The sequence below is a fragment of the Acipenser ruthenus genome, chromosome 3 (assembly GCF_902713425.1).
Source record: "Acipenser ruthenus chromosome 3, fAciRut3.2 maternal haplotype, whole genome shotgun sequence".
Taxonomy (NCBI): domain Eukaryota; kingdom Metazoa; phylum Chordata; class Actinopteri; order Acipenseriformes; family Acipenseridae; genus Acipenser; species Acipenser ruthenus.
In genome coordinates, this window is record NC_081191.1 from 9811468 (window position 1) to 9831646 (window position 20179).

Here is a 20179-nt window from a genome sequence, read left to right on the forward strand (position 1 = left end):
AATCTCACTGTTGTTAATGGTCATTTTAATTAACATTTAAACATCTGTAGGAACATAGAACACAAAATGATGCAATATGTTTTAAAAAAAATTTCCAAACCTGTTCGTACATTCCTTCTACAGACCAGTAGTAACATTGCATTCAATAGAACAAAACAATGTAGTTTAACAAAAAAGGGAATAACTTTAATGTCCTTTACTTCTTTTGGGGTTTTCTTTTGTAGCGAGAGAAACAAACACTATGGACTTAAACCGTTCTTGCTGGCTGCAGACATCCACATTTGATTTTCCTTCAGCCTCCCGCATTGTACACTTTTACCTAGGACAAGTTTTTAAATTGGCCCTAAAACTGAAATAAATTAATACGTAAATTGAGCCTGATTCATACATTTTGTCCTGCAGACTGATGCCTCTGACATAGTAGGACTAGGGATGGATCTTTCCCAGGAGGTAGAGGGCATGGGGCATTTGGTATTGTACATTAGCAGGAAGCTGTTTGCATGAGAGGCTCAGAGACCAGGTATGCTGTAATCAAGCTTCTGTGCGCTTCTCTACTTGTGTTTGTGGGCCCATCCGCCCACATGCAGTTTTTGTAAAATGTTCCAAACAAAAGGCGACCTCGTGGGGGCCCCAATTCTGCTGGGGACTCTACGCTATAGCGTCATTTGCGTATAGGTTAATCTGGCCCTATGTATAAATAATTGTACCTGGGTATCAGCAATATTAATAGTGAGTTCTTCCATAAGTGAATGCCTCCTTGTTGTTTCGCTTTGTTTAATATCTTCCATTTTCCACTTGCTGTGACAAACATACATTCAAAAAATGGAAGACATAATGTCATGCAGCTTGTCTGTATTTGTGTTTTTTGTATGTGTATTTGTGTTTATTGACTTGTATTTGTGTTTTTCGGTTTGCATTTTTGTGTTTTTCGGTTTGCATTTTTGTTTTTTAATTTACATTTGTGCATTGCACTTCAGGGCCACCATACAAAAGACCTTTTTGAAACAGAATATATTATTTGCAGCTATATTATTTGCATATCTATCTTTGTGTTTGTTTAAATGTATCAATTTCATGTTACACAGGCTGCCAGACACTGCAGCAACATCTGGCAATGCCTGCCCCTGGCTGAACAGCATGCAATAGCCTAACTGGGACAAGCTAGCTGCTGCTCTAGTGTTGCTGCCACAGGGAGAAAGAGTCCCTATCATGAAAAAGGATGCATTATAAACTCAGAGCATTTTCAGCTAGAGTTTATATCTCTGTTGTGACATACAGAAAAATGAAAACTATTTGTTCTTCTGTTCATAGTATTTAAGGTTTATAATTGAGAATGTCTTTGTTATAATGCGCTCTCTCTCTCTCTCACCTACCATATTTAAAGCATCTCATTACCACTTATTGTTATTTAAATTCAGCTATTAAACTTGGCAAGATAAATATTTCTCTGTTTATAGAAATAAAAATCATGGTTTTAGTTGTTGCATTGGTGAGACTCGTTGGTTACCCCCTTGTCATTTATTTGAATCTATGGTGGAGGATATGTATTACATGCCTTAATATTATAACCCTGTACCTTTTAAAATGTCATACAGTTTTGTCATTTTATGAACATTGGGTCCAATGATATCAACATTCTCAGTCTTGGAGCATGTGGCTTAATTCCATTACACTGCAGGAAGTTTTACATGTGATGTGTATTTTTTACAATCAAAAGTATACTGACTGCCAAGACAGTACTGTATCTTATCCAACTCAAACAGAGACTTCCACACTGCTGCAAGCCAATAGTTAATATGAAGGCACCTGTTCTATAATAGGAAGAAAATAATTTATAATAACTGTTGGAACATATGTTGGCCACTTCATGCCTTTAGAACACATTGATGATCCTCCTCTTTCCAAAAATAACCAGTTGCTGTTCTGTTAGTGTAGAACTTCAGATGTTTAAATAACGTTTTGGTTTTATACTGTGTGATAGTCCTCAGTGATATAAACTCCAGAAACGTTCATATGAGCAGGTATAGAGGATTTGAGGAAACTGACATGGCAATTTGTTCTAATATTGAATTTTTGTATTCTATTATTTCACCTAATCAGTAAAAAAAAAAATACACTGCGGCTTTCATACATTGTAAAAAAACAAAAAAAGGCAACTGCTAAATGAATGAATTTTTTACATGCAGTGTCTGGGTAGAAGATTAATGCTTCAAATCCCTTTGTGCTTTCTTTTGATTTCTTTGTGATTTGAAAAGGGGAAGGGTGTCCGCCACATCAAGATGTAAAATTACTGGAATACCAAATTAGAATACAAAAAATATTTAAAAATTACCCTTGGAAATCTACTTTTAAAATGATCTTTAAAGCATGACACGTGGTTATTGCTGGATTGTACATGTACATTTCTTATCTTCCAGCATCCAGACCCGTGGACAGTGAGCTGTGTGCAGGCCCTGTACAAAACACCACCAAGCTGTGCCACATTGTCTGCCCCATAGAATGTGAAGTCTCATCATGGACAGCTTGGGGGCCCTGCACTTATGAAAACTGTGAAGACCAAGTGGGGAAAAAAGGTGCAGTTGCAGCTTAATTACCTCTCATCTGCAGTACCAACATTCTCACTGGTTTCCTTTTTGTTTGGTTATGTATATTTAATTCAGCATAGACAGATATTTAAAATGCAATTCAATTGAAAGTTACAGTTGCTCCCTGCTATGCAATCACACTCTCTGCTGTCTGTCAATATTTGAAACATTTAGTTTTTATTTATATCCCAAATTACAAAAAAGAACCAGATCTTAATCACAATGAAAATGGGACCAGTAATAAGGATGCATCCAGTAACATGTTGGTATGGTAACTGCTCAGTTTGGTATTATATACTGTAGTGTATATTGCTGAATCTCTCTAAGACCACAAGTTTTTTTTTTATATATTATTATGTTTTTAAATAGGGCAATGTCATTGCACATGTCATTGACTGTTTTGGTACTTTTAAAATACACCCCATATGAGTAATCAACCAATCACCATCAAGTATTTGTCAACATTCCAGTACATCCTGTGTATAGATGTCATCCCATGCATAGAACATATTATTATTATTATTATTTATTTCTTAGCAGACGCCCTTATCCAGGGCGACTTACAATTGTTACAAGATATCACATTATACATTATTTCACATTGTACAGATATCACTTTATTTTTACGTACAATTACCCATTTATACAGTTGGGTTTTTACTGGAGCAATCTAGGTAAAGTACCTTGCTCAAGGGTACAACAGCAGTGTCCTCCACTGGGGATTGAACCCACAACCCTCCGGTCAAGAGTCCAGAGCCCTAACCACTACTCCACACTGCTGCCCACATTTTCTAAAGTAGTTCATTAGCACAATCTGTAGTTGCGATTTATAATAAGTTAATATATTGTGTTAAGGTAACAATAAGAGACACTCTACACATGACATGTTAATGCTGGACTGCTGTGAAATGCAAACAATGAGCAAAGTTGCCCTATTTGAGAATATAAAGTTAACACTGTCATTTTACTCAACATATTCACATGCAATCTTTAATGAGCCCAGTAGAAACCAAGTAGTACTTGTTTCTCTTCCATTTTGTTAGGTTTTAAATTGAGAAAAAGGCGAATCATAAACGAGCCTAGAGGTGGAACTGGAAACTGTCCCCATCTCACTGAAGCAATACCATGTGACGAGCCGACGTGCTACGATTGGCAGCTGGTTAAACTCGGAGAGTGCTTACCTGACAATGAGAAGACGTGTGGTCCTGGCACACAGACTCCACAAGTGGAATGTGTCAACAGTGACGGTAAGGAGCTGGAGGCAGAAATTCATAAAGATATGACATGCATGTGTTATTTATAGTTACTGTGTATTATTATAAAGGCAGTGGTGCTGCCAGTGATCGAATGTGTTACAGTGTTACCTTTGAAGTTGATAATATATATCCCATTGGACCATAATTTTCCTTTAGAATTGTATGGTTATTAAATGATTAGTGTTTTGCTGTTTTTAATTAAAGATAGTGGCTTGCTTCCGTGGTTGACTTTCGAATTGTCGTGTCATTGTCGGTAATTTCCTTTAAAGTATATTCATAAAACACAGTCTTTAGAGTTGCAAAACAGTGTTCAGATATTTTGAATTCAGTTGTTTATACCTGCAATAACATTTTCAGGGGTTCATACATCCATTTTGATACTGTATGCTGGAATAAAAAAAAAGTGTCCTTGAAATGATGCAATTATTTGAATTGCCAAGAATTGCAGATCACAGTAAACCTCACGTCGAGATTCAGGCAACTGTCAGTGAACCTTAAGGGCATTAACCCTAGAGCTCTTTAATCTTGTTTAGCATTAGTTTAGAATTATTGAGAATTCCTTACTAGAGGTTTCTTTTCGTAATCAATACATTGAAATGCTTTTAACTAGTCAGCACACCTCAGGGGGATTTCAGTAATGCCAATGGTTACATTTTTGTCACATCTAGCAGAATTTTCCATAATGTAAACACTCAGTGGGGATTCTGTCTAACAACTGGTAATTTATGGATATTTATTGTGTGGCATGGAACTGTTGTATGGACTTCACGTCTTTAGGTATATTTTGTGTGAGGGCTGAATTGTAATGTCTTCCATAGACATTTGATATTTTCTTTGTCATTGCTGCTTAGTTTTAGGTTTCATATCAATTCTGTAAAAAAAAACTAAAAAACAAAAAAAAAAACCTTTGCATTAAAATTAAGCTCTGAAATACAATAATAAATACAGCTGTGCCAGTAAATGCATTATCATCTTTTAAATGATTTTACTGAAAACGTGTTTAAGATTCAGTTATTCAAGTAATACAAATTGAAATGGATTAAGCCAGCTTGTGAGATTAGTTTATGAAAAGCCCTAGTTATAGTATAAATGGGTCCCTGAAACAGAAACACACGATTCACTGCCAAAATTATTCTGGTACCTGTGAGAAGATTGCTACTGACAGGTCACAGCAGAAGCCTGTGTAACACTGTGCACATTGATTGGCAAGAAAAGGGCACTTACTGCCTAAATAAATATAACACCTTGCCTGCAACTGGAAAGAACAAAGACGACTATCGCCATCAGTTATGTGCTCTTTCTTTCCGACTAGATCTAGACTTGGCTTTAATGCTTAATTTTTAATGAGCCACTACTCACTGGTTGGGACCTAGAAAAGATATCCAAGGTCTAGAATACCACAACTGACTCTGTGGCTGCTGAAAATGTATTATATTATTCAGTTATAGATAGTAGTTTACTCAGCAATTGTAATATGTTCTTTAATTGTTACTTTATGAGCACTACCTTTATAAATCTTTAAGTATGTTAGGTTAATACATACCAGTTTGTTTGTAGTTTAAAAGGGTTGTATGCTGTATGGTTTAAATTCTTTTATTTTACATATACAGTATAAGAATGTTGTTACTGTATAAGCAAAAACAGCTCCATAGGTGTTTCATGTAAACAGTTTACTGTATAAAAACACTATTTGTCAAAAAAAGAATTTGTTAAAGTTTCCGACCTATAACACAACTTTCAAAGGGTTAGAAAGTTAATCTGTAACTTTAAACACTGTTACTGATGTGTATAATAATAATCTTTGGATGAGCAAGGATAAAGTGATATCTGGCTCACACAAGCTTAAGTTGTTTATGTATATGAAATGAGAATTGCATGAGAGCTGGGGAAAAGCCCCTGCGCTATATATTTTTCTGAGCTTCATCAGTCAACCTTTTGAGACGTCTGTATGAATAACTTACAAGCTCCCTTCATCTTCCATTGCCGTCTGATACAAAAACCAGAGTGTCACCTGGAGCGGGTTTTGGAGTATCACCAGCTGTTACTCTGAAATTAAATTGGACAGTGGAAAAGCGTTTTGATTACTTGTGCACTTGCAGACAAGGGCATCAGCTTTAGTGTTTGTTTATAATTGAGCAGGAGCTCAGTAAGGAAGGAACACGCTGAGGCGTACACTTTAACACTAACCTGCAAGCATTCCCCCACTTGATTTCTTATTTAAGTGCAGAGGGTATAATTAGGTATAAGTGAAACCCAAGGAAATGTGAAAATGTGGCATATGCGTCATTAAGATAATTCTAGAAACTTGTTCAGCGGCAAATTGATTACTTCTAATTGTAATTTATTTTTCTAAAAATGTAAACTAATTTGTAATGGTATCATATTACACCAAAAAGAAACCTGATGCATACAATTTTGATAAAGTGGCAGCCACAGGCTTTTCGTAATTACCCAACTGGTTCATGTAAATGCAAATGTGTGACAAGTTTACACACATATGTTTAAGTTTCATCTTGAGCTGTTGCTTGGCCTCATGCAGGGACCAAAAGATGGGCCTTGTTATCCATACTCTTTGTCACTCCTGTAAAAGGTGGCCATGGGGAACGCTCCATAATAAGATCAATTACTAGAGTCTGTAAGGCAAAGTCTGATCCCTTATGTTAATAGTTGAATTACTTGAGCTGAAAAACTATATACCATATATGCAATTTTAGTATATGATTCTAAGAGATATCCTTTTTGTCAGTGCAACAATTGGTGCATTTTTACTGCTATTCAGTTGCCCAATATGGCTGAAATATAGCAGATACTGCACTGTTATTTTTTACAGCATTTGTGCCCTCTGAACTGTCACTGTCATCCGTCTTTTATAAATGCTGTGCGTATGTTGATTGCACACCAGATGTGTACCATGCATTCTTAACAGGGATTACTGTTTGAAACAACTTTACTATTGCATGAAGGGCAGGTTTCTTCCTACAGTAAATATATTGTGGTTCACTCACATTGCAACAGACTCAAAATGATGTAATATTCCAGTATTAACAGTCCCATACAACAACTAAAACACTTGATAATGTTTGTTAAAATGTACCCAATAATGTTATGTAAAATGCAAGCTTTAAGGTGTACAGCACCAATTTGGAAGCACAGTAGCTTACTACTGTAAATAAACACTAAATGCACTGATAAAGAATAGTAAATAGAGTACTACCTGAATGATCCACTTGTCAAATAATTGCCATTGGTGATGTGTTCACTGACAGCTCATCACAGTTCAAGTGTATTAAGTGATCCATCTTACCACTTTTTGAGGACATTAAAGTGTTTAGTCTTTCATTGACATACAATATCAAATGCAGTATGAAATAAAACCTGCTCTATCTAGATTATTGGTAGAAATATCATCTTCCTAATGTGATGATCCTAATGTGTGATTTGTCACTGAGCCAGAATGCCAATTTAAAGAGTTTAGCAAAAGGCTTTTTTTCATAACTAAGTTACGCGAAAAATCTACTGCAGTTCAGTTATTTGAAACAACACTAAAGACAAATTTCTATACACACGTGTCTTTTTATCTTTGCTATATTTTACTCTTAAAAAAGTTGAACTGTCATTGTTCGAGTTTGGTATTGGACATATGACTTTTAAATGTAAGGCGTCATTTTGAAGAGATATGGGTTTTGGATTGTGTTGCCTTAATTGAGTTATTTGCCATTATTAAATTCAGTGTTGAAAATAGAAACCACACGAACATTTTAAGCTACAGTAGACAGCAGATTGGCATCTTATTAGGTCTCTGGTGGGATATGATTCTCACTGGTTTCCAATTGGCTTCTGTACTGGATTTGTAATAATCATGGTTCCTGCTCAAGCTGAGAAGATGTGACACATTTAAACCTCAGTTGTCACTGTACAGATAATAGCACACAGGAATCTTTTTTTTATTATTAAGACAGAAAACCAAGGTGTTTCACTCCACTCGTTGACATCTTAAGAACACCAAAGGTAAGGGTTGAAAGATTATGTGGCTGTTAGAACACACTGACTGAATATGTCAGAATCATCTTCTTGAAATCACATGTTCCTGAAAAGGCTATCCGCAGCAAGAGCCTTTTATTCCTGACAGCTGGGTAATTTAAGCATGGAAGCTGATATGCAGAAATGAAATACATCCAGGTGTTCATTTCTTTTATGAATCTAATGTTAATTATAAAGCAAACAAAAACTTCCAGGTGCATCATTATTAAACATTCCCCCTGCTGAAAAGCTCAAATTGGAAGAGTTTCTATTGAGTAGCTTACTAATAGTCATCCATTTTAAGCCATCACAGTTGCAGTGTGATTCACACTGATTGATACAAAACATGGTTTACTAATACATGCAAATAGTGTCTTCATAATTGCATTATAATCGCATGGAGAGGTTACAAATATTTGTCTAAAATCTAAAGTTTAGCAGAATATTGCCAAATGCAATCCAAATTGTCTATAGCAGGCTAGGAGTGTTTGATAAACGACTCCTGAAAAATCAAGGAAGTTATTGTATTCACTATGTGTGACACAAAGACGGACGTGCAAAAATGGGGACCCCGAAAATGACATAATATCACTTGCATGGTGTGTACTTTTGTGTTTCTATATTTTGAATATACTAATTGCTGATAATTTCTAATTCAGTACACAATGAATATAACTGATCATTTGAAGAGTTTTCATATTTATTTGATTTGTGAATCAAACCAATCCTCAGTACACTATGAGCGTGTTTAATGGTCAAGCTAAATCATTATTGTGGCTTATTTATATGTTTAGTAAAACAGTTCTTAAAGAACAAGTGTTGGCCTTATAGCTTACTATTATATTATACACTTCACATGTACAGGTAGCTGCCAAAATGGCAGTCTGGTCATGAAATGTAATTATGTTCAGCAACTGTGTAATATCAGATATTACTGAATCACATCCCAGTAGAAAACAACAAATATTGACCTCCTATTTGTATTCAGATGCAAGAAAGAAATCGGAAATCAATAGTCCATTTTTTGACGTGTGCGTGTGATCTAATTGCTGGAACTTTTACTGTGTCTGATGCTTGTGAAGTTAGCTTTAAAAAGTGCTGTATGTGTATGTATGGGTGGTAATTCTCTAGAAAGAAACAATAAGGGTGTCCATGTGTGTGTGTTTTTTTTTAATATACCTTCATTTTAAGTCTGTACATCTAACGATATCAATTAGAAACCCTCTAAATAGTTGGCATTGTTCAAACACTTAAGTGCCATCCACATCAGTAGGATTTCCAGTGACTATCGCTGTCAGCAATGATTTTTGTCATTGTAAAAATGTATCTAATGTAGCAGGAAAACACTCCTTCAGTCTCAAAACAGAATCTCCAAAGAGCTACGCTGAATGAAAGAGTGCACTTGTCAATTAATGTGCTGTTTTTTATAATGGGACATATAGTGGTGAATAAACTATTTATGCCTGTAATAAAATAATGGTAAACTATAGTTTTAACCCCTAAACATATTAAGATTGCGCAAAATGACAAATGTAGTGCCATTGTGCTATAAATAATTTTATAAACATTTTTACTAAATTACAATGTAGATAATTACAGTAATGTTATCAAATCTTCACAGTGGTAGAATCTTTTGAAATGTGAAGATATTGGATGTAAGCCTTTTGCCTCTACTTATCATATTCTAGGTTTATCTGGGTATTGGTCAGCCAGTACCAACAGTTAAATATAATCATTAACAAAAGTATACAACAGTCTTAGTACACAGTATTCAGAAAAATATCTACCAACTAGGTATTTGAAATATTCAATATTCCAACAGTTTGCCCCAAGATTGCTATTCCAAATTATCTGTTAACCAAACACTTCCACTGGTTTGTTTGTTTATTGTACTTATTTATCGGGGACACATACAATTATAACATAAGTGTCACTTACATGACACAAGATGCATTGCATTTTTAATTTAGCCAGTAGGCTGATTTCTATTGACAGTCCCCGGGCAGACATTGATGACAACTGTAATAAATCTCCATATTACTTCTACTCTAAACTATAACAATAACCTCCTATTGAATATTTGATTAAAAATACTTACAACATTAAAGTCAGAAATTACCTATTAAAAGTGCATAACAACCAGCACTTACATAATCAAGTTACATTACAATTTATATAAATATCCAGTATACACAATTCAAATTCCGATACATCCTGAATAAATTAATGATTACATAACTGATGTTTTAAGCAAGTCTGTTGCAAAATATTTTAAAATCCCTTAAAACCTTAATTTCTGAAGGAAGTGAGTTGAAGAATAAAGTTCTTCTTATAGAGAGAGCTATTTGTGCAAATGCTGTTCTACACCTTTCCACTTTACAATTCCCACATAGAGCTTCCCTTGTGAGCCTCTTAGTACCTTCAGAGAGCTTTTTCATGAATTTGTTTAACGGTGGAGTACATAATCCATGCAAAGTTTTAAATACCATTTTCGCATTAGAAAAGTTGACATAATTATCAAAACTCAGCAATTGGTACTTATTTAGAATGTTACAGTGATGGTATCTCACAAGTTGTTTTTTTTTTATTTTTATAGCTTGCTTATAAAGAGAACGTATTGGTTTAATTACTGAATTTCTTGCTTGAGACCATTGAGATCACCATTGTCTCTCAGCAGCCTGTTTAGACTTGAGTTGCTTGATGCAATGTAGTCTCGTGATGGAAATTGATTTGTTTTCCACAGAGAATTTCAGCTTACTTACTTTTCTTCACCTCAATGACATTGATTAAACCACTTAACAAAAGCAAGTGGTGATAGTTGGGCGAGGGATCAATGAGATTCTGTGTAAGGTCCTCTTCAGAACAGCTACATTGTCAATAGAAACCTTGAGAAACCTTGAGCTATCGGAGTCAGGGTCCTTATGTGCCTAGTCATTGCAGCTAAGATGATGATATGATCTGTTTTGTATTGTGCAGTTTACTTCATTTATATTGTATTTCGATTCAGCTGAGTGCATTATAGTAGCATTTCTGTTGATTAAACATACCAGTAATACAGACATGTAAAATGACTTTTGTATCTGAAGAATGACATTTTAGGTTGGATCATTTAGCCTACATATTGTAAGCTGAATTCATGAAATTTATGGTTTGTAGTATACTTACTATTTAACCCCCTTTTTCTAATTTAGTTTTTAAAAATACTGTTAGCCTTGTCCTCTAACAACCTATAGTAACTTTGGTTGTCTATATACAGTATCTGTGTACAATTCTGTAAAAAGGCCATAGAGATGGATTGCTTTAATGTAACTAACAGTTGTAATGGTGGTCTGGGTCTTTTTGTAACGCTATTCTAATGTATACATGCAATACATAATTGCCCCAGTGTAAATTTAATTGTTCTACGAGGCTAAGTATGCTTTTGGTAGTTATGTTTATGTTAAATCATGTACCTCAAGATAAATAAGGTTCTACAAGCAGTACTTTCAGACTCTAAGATCAGTGAGTCACCACTGTTTTTTCCAAGGTCATAAATGAAGCATGGGTTCAGGTTACTAAGTCTGTTTTAAGTGTGTCTTCATCTTATATTCCAGGAAAAGTTGGCAGTCATTACCGTATAAAGTATCTAATACTATATGAACTTTTCCTTGTTTCTCATCAGTCATACTGTCTTTCTTCTAATTGGCTCACAATTGATTTTTTTACATATTTGCCAGAATTCTTTTCCCACACAAACTGTAGCAGTACTACTTAGATTTAGACTTCAGAGATGATTTATCTTTGGTATCAAGGCACAGTGATTTCCATGTGACTGTGCCTATCTATTTTTTTACAAAAAAGTTTGTTTTTTTGATTGTTTAACTTGTTTTGAATGTCACTAGTTTAGATAATGAACAGAACAGGGCCTGTTCACAAAGAGTTAACTTACTGACCTATTTCGGTCATGTGACGTTTTAGTTCCCTGTTGAATACAGACAAACTCTTTGAGTTGTCTGCATATCTGGTAAACATTTACATTCTATGATTCCCTCAGTAAAGCTTAATTACAGATGTCCAGTTTTACTTCCACATTGTTCGAACCTTGCTACATTAATGATACAGACCATATGATTTGAGTTTCTTCACATGAAAGATCAAGTTACAGATACAGGCTTCATATATATATATATATATATATATATATATATATATATATATATATATGGCTATACAGTCTTTACAGTGACTACTTATTCATGTGACACTGGGGAATGCTTTGTTGTTCAAGGATAAAATGCAACATACTGGCACTTCTAGTTTTTGATATACCAGTATATTTTCTTGGCCAGTTTTTGTAATCAGATATAATAAACTATGGATGAATACAGAGCTATTCATATTAAACTGGCAAATGTACAGGTGTACATCATTAATGTTGTTTACATTAGTCAGAATTTGACATAGATACATTTGAACAAAAAGATTATATAATTCTAATTAATGCATAAGGACAAGTGTGATGGCTGATAACACAATTATTGTAAATACTTGACAAATGCATTGGACAAAATAATACAATTTTTTTTTCCAAGAAACTGTTTGATACTTATTATAATTGTGATTATTTGAGCAATCTTTATGTATATCTGTCAGTCTGTCTATTTAAGCATAGAATTTGACATTTTTAATGTGATATGTACAATACAATAGGATCTGTCTTCAGTAATTTGTTTCTGCATGGAATGTGTTTACCTTGGTTTTTCATTAACTGGCTCTAATTTGCCTTTCTGCCCATCTGGGCAGGATTGTTGACATTTCCTGCTTATTCAGCAATGATGGACTGTTTTGTGGCTCTTTCATCCCCAGGAGAGGAGGTAGACAGACAGCTGTGTGGGGATGCCATCTATCCCACTCCTATTGTCTGTGAAGTCCCATGCCTAAAGGACTGTGTGCTCAGCACATGGTCAAAATGGTCCTCATGCTCTCACACCTGCTCAGGAAAAACCACTGAAGGGAAACAGACGCGGGCACGCTCTATTTTGGCATATGCAGGTGAAGGTAAATATAATCTATTTCCCCAGATATTTCATTAAGTCTATATCATGTACTGTGTGCAACACCATTCTAGTCATTGTTATCAAGGTTCACCAACCCTTATATTACAATGCTATCCTGTAACAACAGTACTTGGGTACTTAACATAAACAGTGGTGAAAGGGTCATTTGATCTGGGCTCAAAGGTTAAATAACTGACAGCTCATTATGTATACAGTTTTATATTTATAATTGATTATTCAATGAGATATTAGTCGTAGTGGTAGTATTGCTATTGTTAATAAGAAGAAGTAGTTACATAAACATGAACTCCTTTTTGCCTTTTGCCTTGATTTCATTCAGTAATAGCCAAGCCTTTTATTTCCAGTTTCAAATCCCAAATGACTGTGCTTTAGTATAAAATGCAGGTAGAATTTCTATGTCAAGGCTTAATTATAATACGCACCTCAAAACCTTGATTCCACGAGCATGGTAGCCAAAAAAAAAAAAAAACTAAAAACAGACACGCACTTAAAGGAACTCATTACTCTCTCACATAATATATAGATGATTCCTGTTAGAATGGCTACTAATCAGATATCAGCACACATTGAATGGTTGTTCAGTTTTCTACCTTTTTTATGTAGTAAGAGGCATTTGTCTTGTGCAGTTATTATCTGAGCAACATCTTAGACCTTAATGGTGTATATTCACCATTATAGAAAACAGCCATCTGTACTTAAAATTGTGTTTGAAGTTGACTTTTTTTAACCATTCAATGGTGAATGGTGAGTCACTGTTCTTGGCAATATCTGCCAAATAACACCTCTGTTGTTATAAAAAGAAAAAGAGCTGTGTTCTTTCATTTATTAATCCATAAAGGTGATTTTAAGTGCTCTGCTTGTCTGCAATATTGTTTGTTTTTTATGTGGCATGCACAAGTACATACTGTATATTAAATGTCATATTTTAAATGTATACATAATGCATTTTTCTGATATGAATATTTCTCAATATATTTACTTAATATTTTAAAAGCATATATTTTAACATATATAAACATATATTTATCATATATCTCATGTATTTTTCATATCTAGAAAAGGGGCCAATTTTGGTGTATTAAAAATGTATAAAATATCTTGATCATATATTTTTATTATATTCTATTTAATTCAAGAATGATGTTGGGAAAATATAAGTATCATACAATTTCTTATAATATATTAAAAATATGTTTTTGTTCCATGTGGGCAGTTTATTATTTAGTGGACACATACAGTACCAGTGTTAAATTTAAAGGATTACGTTTAAAGGATTTCTGACCTTTCATTATATTGACTCCCATGAAAAACCATAAGCAGAGGCAGCATGGTAATATAATACATTACTCTCAGATGAGTGGGTTTCACTGTTCAATTCCAGACATTTTAAGATCATTTCAGTTATACAGTATTTTCTTCAGTATTACTTTCTGTAATCTGCACCCCCTCCATAAAATGGTCTTACCCTAGCAGAACATTTTACCATCCCCAAATATTCAGATACATTGACTATAATTGTTTCTACCTGTTCAAACTCACGTATTGCTTAAAATCTATTCTTTTGACATGTCTGTTGTCTAATTGTTTTAGGGGGAGTTCAGTGCCCGAATAGCAGCGCTCTGCAGGAAGTCCGCAGCTGTAATGACCACCCCTGCACTGTCTATCACTGGCAAACTGGGACCTGGGGCCAGTGCATAGAGGACCCATCAGTATCAACTATTAATTCTAGCACCAGCTGGAGCGGTGAGCCCACCTGCTCAGTCGGAATGCAGACAAGGAAGGTCATCTGTGTGAGGGTCAACGTGGGACAGGTGCCACCAAAGAAGTAAGAGATAAGGCTCGTTACAAAGAAATTACATTTTCACTGTCCACATCCTTATCTTTTTGTTTCCTTCCTTTTATTTAATATTTCTAAGAAAAAGACAGACGACAGGAAAAATGTGTTTCATACATCTCTCCTCTCTCACAACAGTTGGAAAGATCAATGGGGATTTAGTTTTTTTTTTTTTTTTTAATGGGACTGAAATGGGTATATTGATTGGACAAAAGCTACTGATACTTAATACAAAAGAGATAAATAGTTTCATATTTTACATTTGAGGTTATAAAATATTGAAACATCTTGGGAAGACCATTGTGGTGTATTGCTGGTGTATTGTACACACACAAAGTAACACTAATAAATTAACTGAGTTAACTGGACAAATGTTTCTGCTAGTGCCTTGATCAGTGTGTCAATACAACAGTACACACTCAACCTCACCAAGATCACTGTCTGTCTGTCCCTTTCAATGTAAAGTCAAATTGAAGATCTTCTGTTGTGGCCTGCCTTCTACTGACCATTATACTCCCTTTGAAGGTCCTAATAGAGGGATTCCACTGTATTTAGCACTGACAAGAAGTATCTTCTATTGCCTTTTCCTTATAAGAAGTAGAGTCTAGTTTGTCATTTCCAGACAAATACATTGAAGTCATGAGCTAACATAACTGCATCAACATAAGTGTAACAGATTACACCCGCCCTTGATGCTTCAGTGGATCATTTTTATAAAGTACTGTACTGGTATTCAGTTATGTCTGGATAAAAGCATAATCACAGAATAAACAAAATGAAACATAATTAGCGGATTTAATGGTTTGAAAAAAAAGAAGTACAGAACTGAATTAATCTTTAACGGGTGATAAATGCCAACCTAATAAGAGAATTCTTTGATTTCTGCGTGTGCGGTGTGTTTTCTGCTCTGTAAATTAATTCAATGTATCTGTTTTGCATTTAAAATGTAATGCAATTTTGGTCCATGAGCATTTGGATAATGACATTCATTAACATAACATGGGGTATCATTATGAAAACAATAAAAGTTAAATTATATCACTAAGCTAAATAGGCTTCTAAAAATTAATTTATTTTTAAATAATTTTGAACATATTTCAATTGACTATAAGCAAAATAACAAAGAGGATCGTTGCGTGTATACTAAATGTACTCATGTTCTTAATCATATGGACAGATGTATTTTGCTGGTGTCATCTCTGTTTGTTATTATTAGGTTTGTTTATTGATTTCTTTTGTGAGAAAGAGGCTACATAAATATATGTAATTTTATGTCTGAAGGTTGGGTAAACGAATTCAAAGTGTTACTGACACTTATTGTAGATAATTAGTTATTATATCAAAATTCCTTTTAGTGCCATACATTTTTTTTAAAGATAGTCAGACAAAATCTTTTGAGAAAGCAGGATTCATATGATTTAGTACTGTTTAGAAACCTTATCCACCAAGCAGAAGCTCCACTGCCAGGCTCCCCAACATGGTAGATGGTCACAAAACATTCAGATAGACAGTTTATCTTTTAAAAAAAAAGTGAGACGGAAGGAAAGCAATACTTAAAAGGGTAAATAAATCTATAAATTAGAGATTTAAAGTGTTTAAAACAACAGTAAAGGCGATGTTTACCAGTTTCTAATTGCAATGAAACATGTTTTACTTTTGAATCATGTTTCTATTGCTTACATATGCAGTGTTATTTTTGGTTATGTTGGTAGCAAATATGGATTTGCATTATACAGATCATTTTCACTATTTTCAAAGTTAATTGAGTTAGTCTATGCTGAACCAATCATGTTTAGGAATTCCAATACTCTCTGCTGATCAATAAGCCAGTTTATTTGTTTAACACATATTTTCAATTTGTATCCTTACTTCATTGTTTGTATAGTTACTTAATATTCCCCACACGTTTACAAGATGAGACTGACTATATTCTGATTTACTTAAGTAACACTAGTGTGTATTCATAAAGTAGGATATAATAGGCTATACCAGCTTGGATACTGGATTTCAAAGTAGAGTGCGTTGTTATTATGGTATTTTCTGCTGTGCAAAGAGCAAGTAAGCAGCTTCTCCCTAATGTTTAACTGTCGGAAATTTAATACATAGTAGTAGACCTACTATTGATACTCAGAACTACTGTGGTAAAATGTATTTTGACAGTGGAGTCGCAAAGTCAAACTTAAAACACAATAAAAAAAAGCCAAAGGATTTTGTGTCTCTGCAAGAGATTTGCCACTGGTAATGGTATTAAAAAAATAAATCTGTTTTCATAGGTCTCACTTTATAGCAGTGCAGTGCCATCATCCAGGCCAGCATTTAAATACCCCTGAGGCTCTCGCTCAACTTCAGAGCATTACAATTGACACTGATGATCTGAGCCATCCGGGCAATGGGATGAGAAATACAATCTCTACCCAGCACTTTATGGACATCACTGAAAACCCCTGTGGATATGCCAAAAGATCAGATTACTAGACCTCATTCAGCTGAACAATTTGCCATATTTCTCTTGATCCACTGGAATTCAACAACAGACATGTATTTAAAAAACAGTCAAAAATTAAACAAAAGCAGTGCACATAAACAAGTAGGTCAGAACCAGACTCAGATTCTTCTGATAAAAAGGATTATCGCTGTGTGATATAAAGAACTGAAATGACACTATTGGGCTTATCTGGCTCTGTGAAAGGCCTCATCACCTTGTATCACTTCACTTTGATCTGACCTTGAGGAAGTCAATTGTGTGTCTGAAATCATGGGATTAATGTTTTATTGAGTATCATATGGACCCTGGATATCTTGAGATGATTATTTTTCCAGCATTGACCTGGCCTCTATTTAATTGTGCTCCTCTCTAGAAGAAGATAACATGCATAATGATATACTGTACAGTACAGTAAGATAAGTGTGTACATTGAAACCTTGATTATGCAAACTTTGTTTTTTTACGAAACAGCTCTAGGTGTATTCTAATTATTTTTGGAGGTTTCTTGATTGGGAATATCATGTTAACAGTTAATTTGATTATGGTTTGTATCAATGGGCACAGCGCTTTAACTACTGTGATTTATTTAGAAGTGTGTTTTGATTCAGTATGTTTTTTAAAATTATTTTTGAACTATAGAAATGTAGTTTTTTTAAATGGTCTTCAAAAGTTTGAAAAACAAATATTATGAACGCAACATACAGAATGAAGTTTACCAGATGGGCTTATTATTTTAGGTGCCCTGAGAGTCTTCGGCCTGATACAGTGAGGCCTTGTCTGTTGCCATGCAAGAAGGATTGTATTGTAACACCTTATAGTGACTGGACTCCCTGCCCATCGTCATGTCAAGAAGGTAATGCCATTCTTCAGCCCCGTACAATGTGGGCCCATTCCATTTGCTGTTCCAAATACTGTAGGGCCTCAACTTACCAAACCCTTTAGGGATGTTTAAAAGCACAATGTTTTTTGTAAAGTAATAAGTAAATGGTAAGTAATAGATATGAAATAAATACAGTGCTGCCGTATTGTGTCATCCTTATTTTGGTCAGAATACAAGCAGCAGCCTGTGCCAAAGCCCAGATAAATATGTTTAAAGCCATTTGTTACAGAATGCAAATTATAGATTCACACAATGTAAAACGCATAACTTAAAAACCAGAGTATCCATTCTTTTTACAAAAAAAAAACATTGTAAAATCATGATATTCAGTTTCTTTTATGACATTGTCAGCTCATTTATGCAAATGTGTCTCAGTAATTTCCAAGAACAAAGTCATAAAATACCAGCTAGGCAACAGATGCTGTAAACAATCTCTGAAGAAGAAATTCCCTAATTTGCACAAATAGCATAAATCTAGGTAATTGCAGTATTCAACAGCACTGTCTTGATTTTTTTTGTTTTCTTAAGCATTTATGATGTTCCTAAAATATATTTGCCTACGAATACCAATACACATATTTGTAGAAACTGCACTTGAAAAGTAATGGTTATTTATGGTCAACAGGCTCGACTAAGACAATAGTATGTATTTCACATTTGACTGTAACGTGGACTTAAACAACAACATCTGTCTACCTTGCTGTTTCGACCATGCTATCTGAAGAAGGAGGAAGCCAAAACATTGTAGCTAATTATTAAAGTTTTCAGTTTGTCAATTACTTTTTTTCTTCTTCATTAAGTATTGGATCCTGTTCTCCTGAGATATAGAGAGGTGTTTTTGAATTCTCAGTTCTTGCTCTCTCTCTCTCTCTCTCTCTCTCTCTCTCTCTCTCTCTCTCTCTCTCTCTCTCTCTCTCTCTCTCTCTCTCTCTCTCTCTATATATATATATATATATATATATATATATATATATATATCATGAATATATGTATTAATCTTATAGGGGATCGTTCAATAAAGAAACAGTCTCGTAATCGTGTCATCATCCAGCTGCCAGCAAATGGTGGCCAGGATTGTCCTGAAGTACTGTATGAGGAGAAGGAATGTGAGACCTCATCCGTGTGCCCTGGTTTCAGGTAAGTCCTCTCAACTAACACACAAAAATACATGTTGCAGTCTTTCTGATTAAGCAATTGTTTTATTGCCATTACCAAGTTGTAACAATAAAAAACACTTTTGAAGAATCCACTCATAATACCACTTTTCATGGCTATCGGATGGTAGTCCAAGATCAGTGTGAATCAGATCTACTGTGTGTAACCAGCTGTCAAAGCAATGGCGGCTTGTTAAGAGTCAGCTTCTGCCATCTTGCATCACAGGTTTTGAGTGAAATCTATTTTTTTATGTAACCTCCTTTGTAGATGGAAGACCCATAAATGGCGTCGCTGTCAGTTAGTGCCATGGTATGTACGTCAAGACAGTCCTGGAACTCATGAGACATGTGGCCCAGGACTACAAACAAGAGGTATGCTCATCCAATGTCTCATACAACACACTCCATTGTACAGAACATTGCTCTCAATCCAAAGAAATGAATAGATGTATGTAATCTTCACAAAATGGGATTAAAAAAACAATTAAATAGAGCTCTTGTTTACTTGACAGAAATAATTGGGGTGTGGGCTTCAATCCTATATCTCTAGCCGTGGTTGTATCTTTTTAAAACTTTAATAATTATATTTTTTAACTCTACTGAATAAATAACAGATGGACCACAGTTTGCCTAATGACAAATATTGAAATAAATAATGCAATTAAAATTTCCAGATCATTAAAATTGCAAATGTCACAACATAAAATACAGTTTTCAGGGCCTCTCTCAACATATTATACTTTCCTCTATCACTAAAGATATTTAGTTGGAGTGCTTAATTAAAATCCTTTTGAGAAGAATTCTCAATGTAGTTTTGTTAAACTAATGTCGCACCAGTAGACTATTGGAAAGGTATGAATGAAACAAACAAAAAAAAATACATTCATTTTTAATAACCTTGGAGTGGC

At 34.5% G+C, this 20179-nt stretch overlaps 1 protein-coding gene across 1 annotated transcript in view; it reads left to right on the forward strand.

Annotated features, from left to right (window-relative positions):
• LOC117435422 (thrombospondin type-1 domain-containing protein 7A-like) overlaps nucleotides 1-20179 on the forward strand; it is a 173815-nt gene that overhangs the window by 113582 nt on the left and 40054 nt on the right. Inside the window, exons 7-13 of the mRNA XM_059012046.1 lie at nucleotides 2418-2573; nucleotides 3629-3832; nucleotides 12707-12898; nucleotides 14509-14743; nucleotides 17975-18090; nucleotides 19122-19254; nucleotides 19540-19643. Coding sequence (XP_058868029.1) covers nucleotides 2418-2573; nucleotides 3629-3832; nucleotides 12707-12898; nucleotides 14509-14743; nucleotides 17975-18090; nucleotides 19122-19254; nucleotides 19540-19643 — 1140 coding nt within the window. The remainder of the gene's footprint in view (nucleotides 1-2417; nucleotides 2574-3628; nucleotides 3833-12706; nucleotides 12899-14508; nucleotides 14744-17974; nucleotides 18091-19121; nucleotides 19255-19539; nucleotides 19644-20179) is intronic.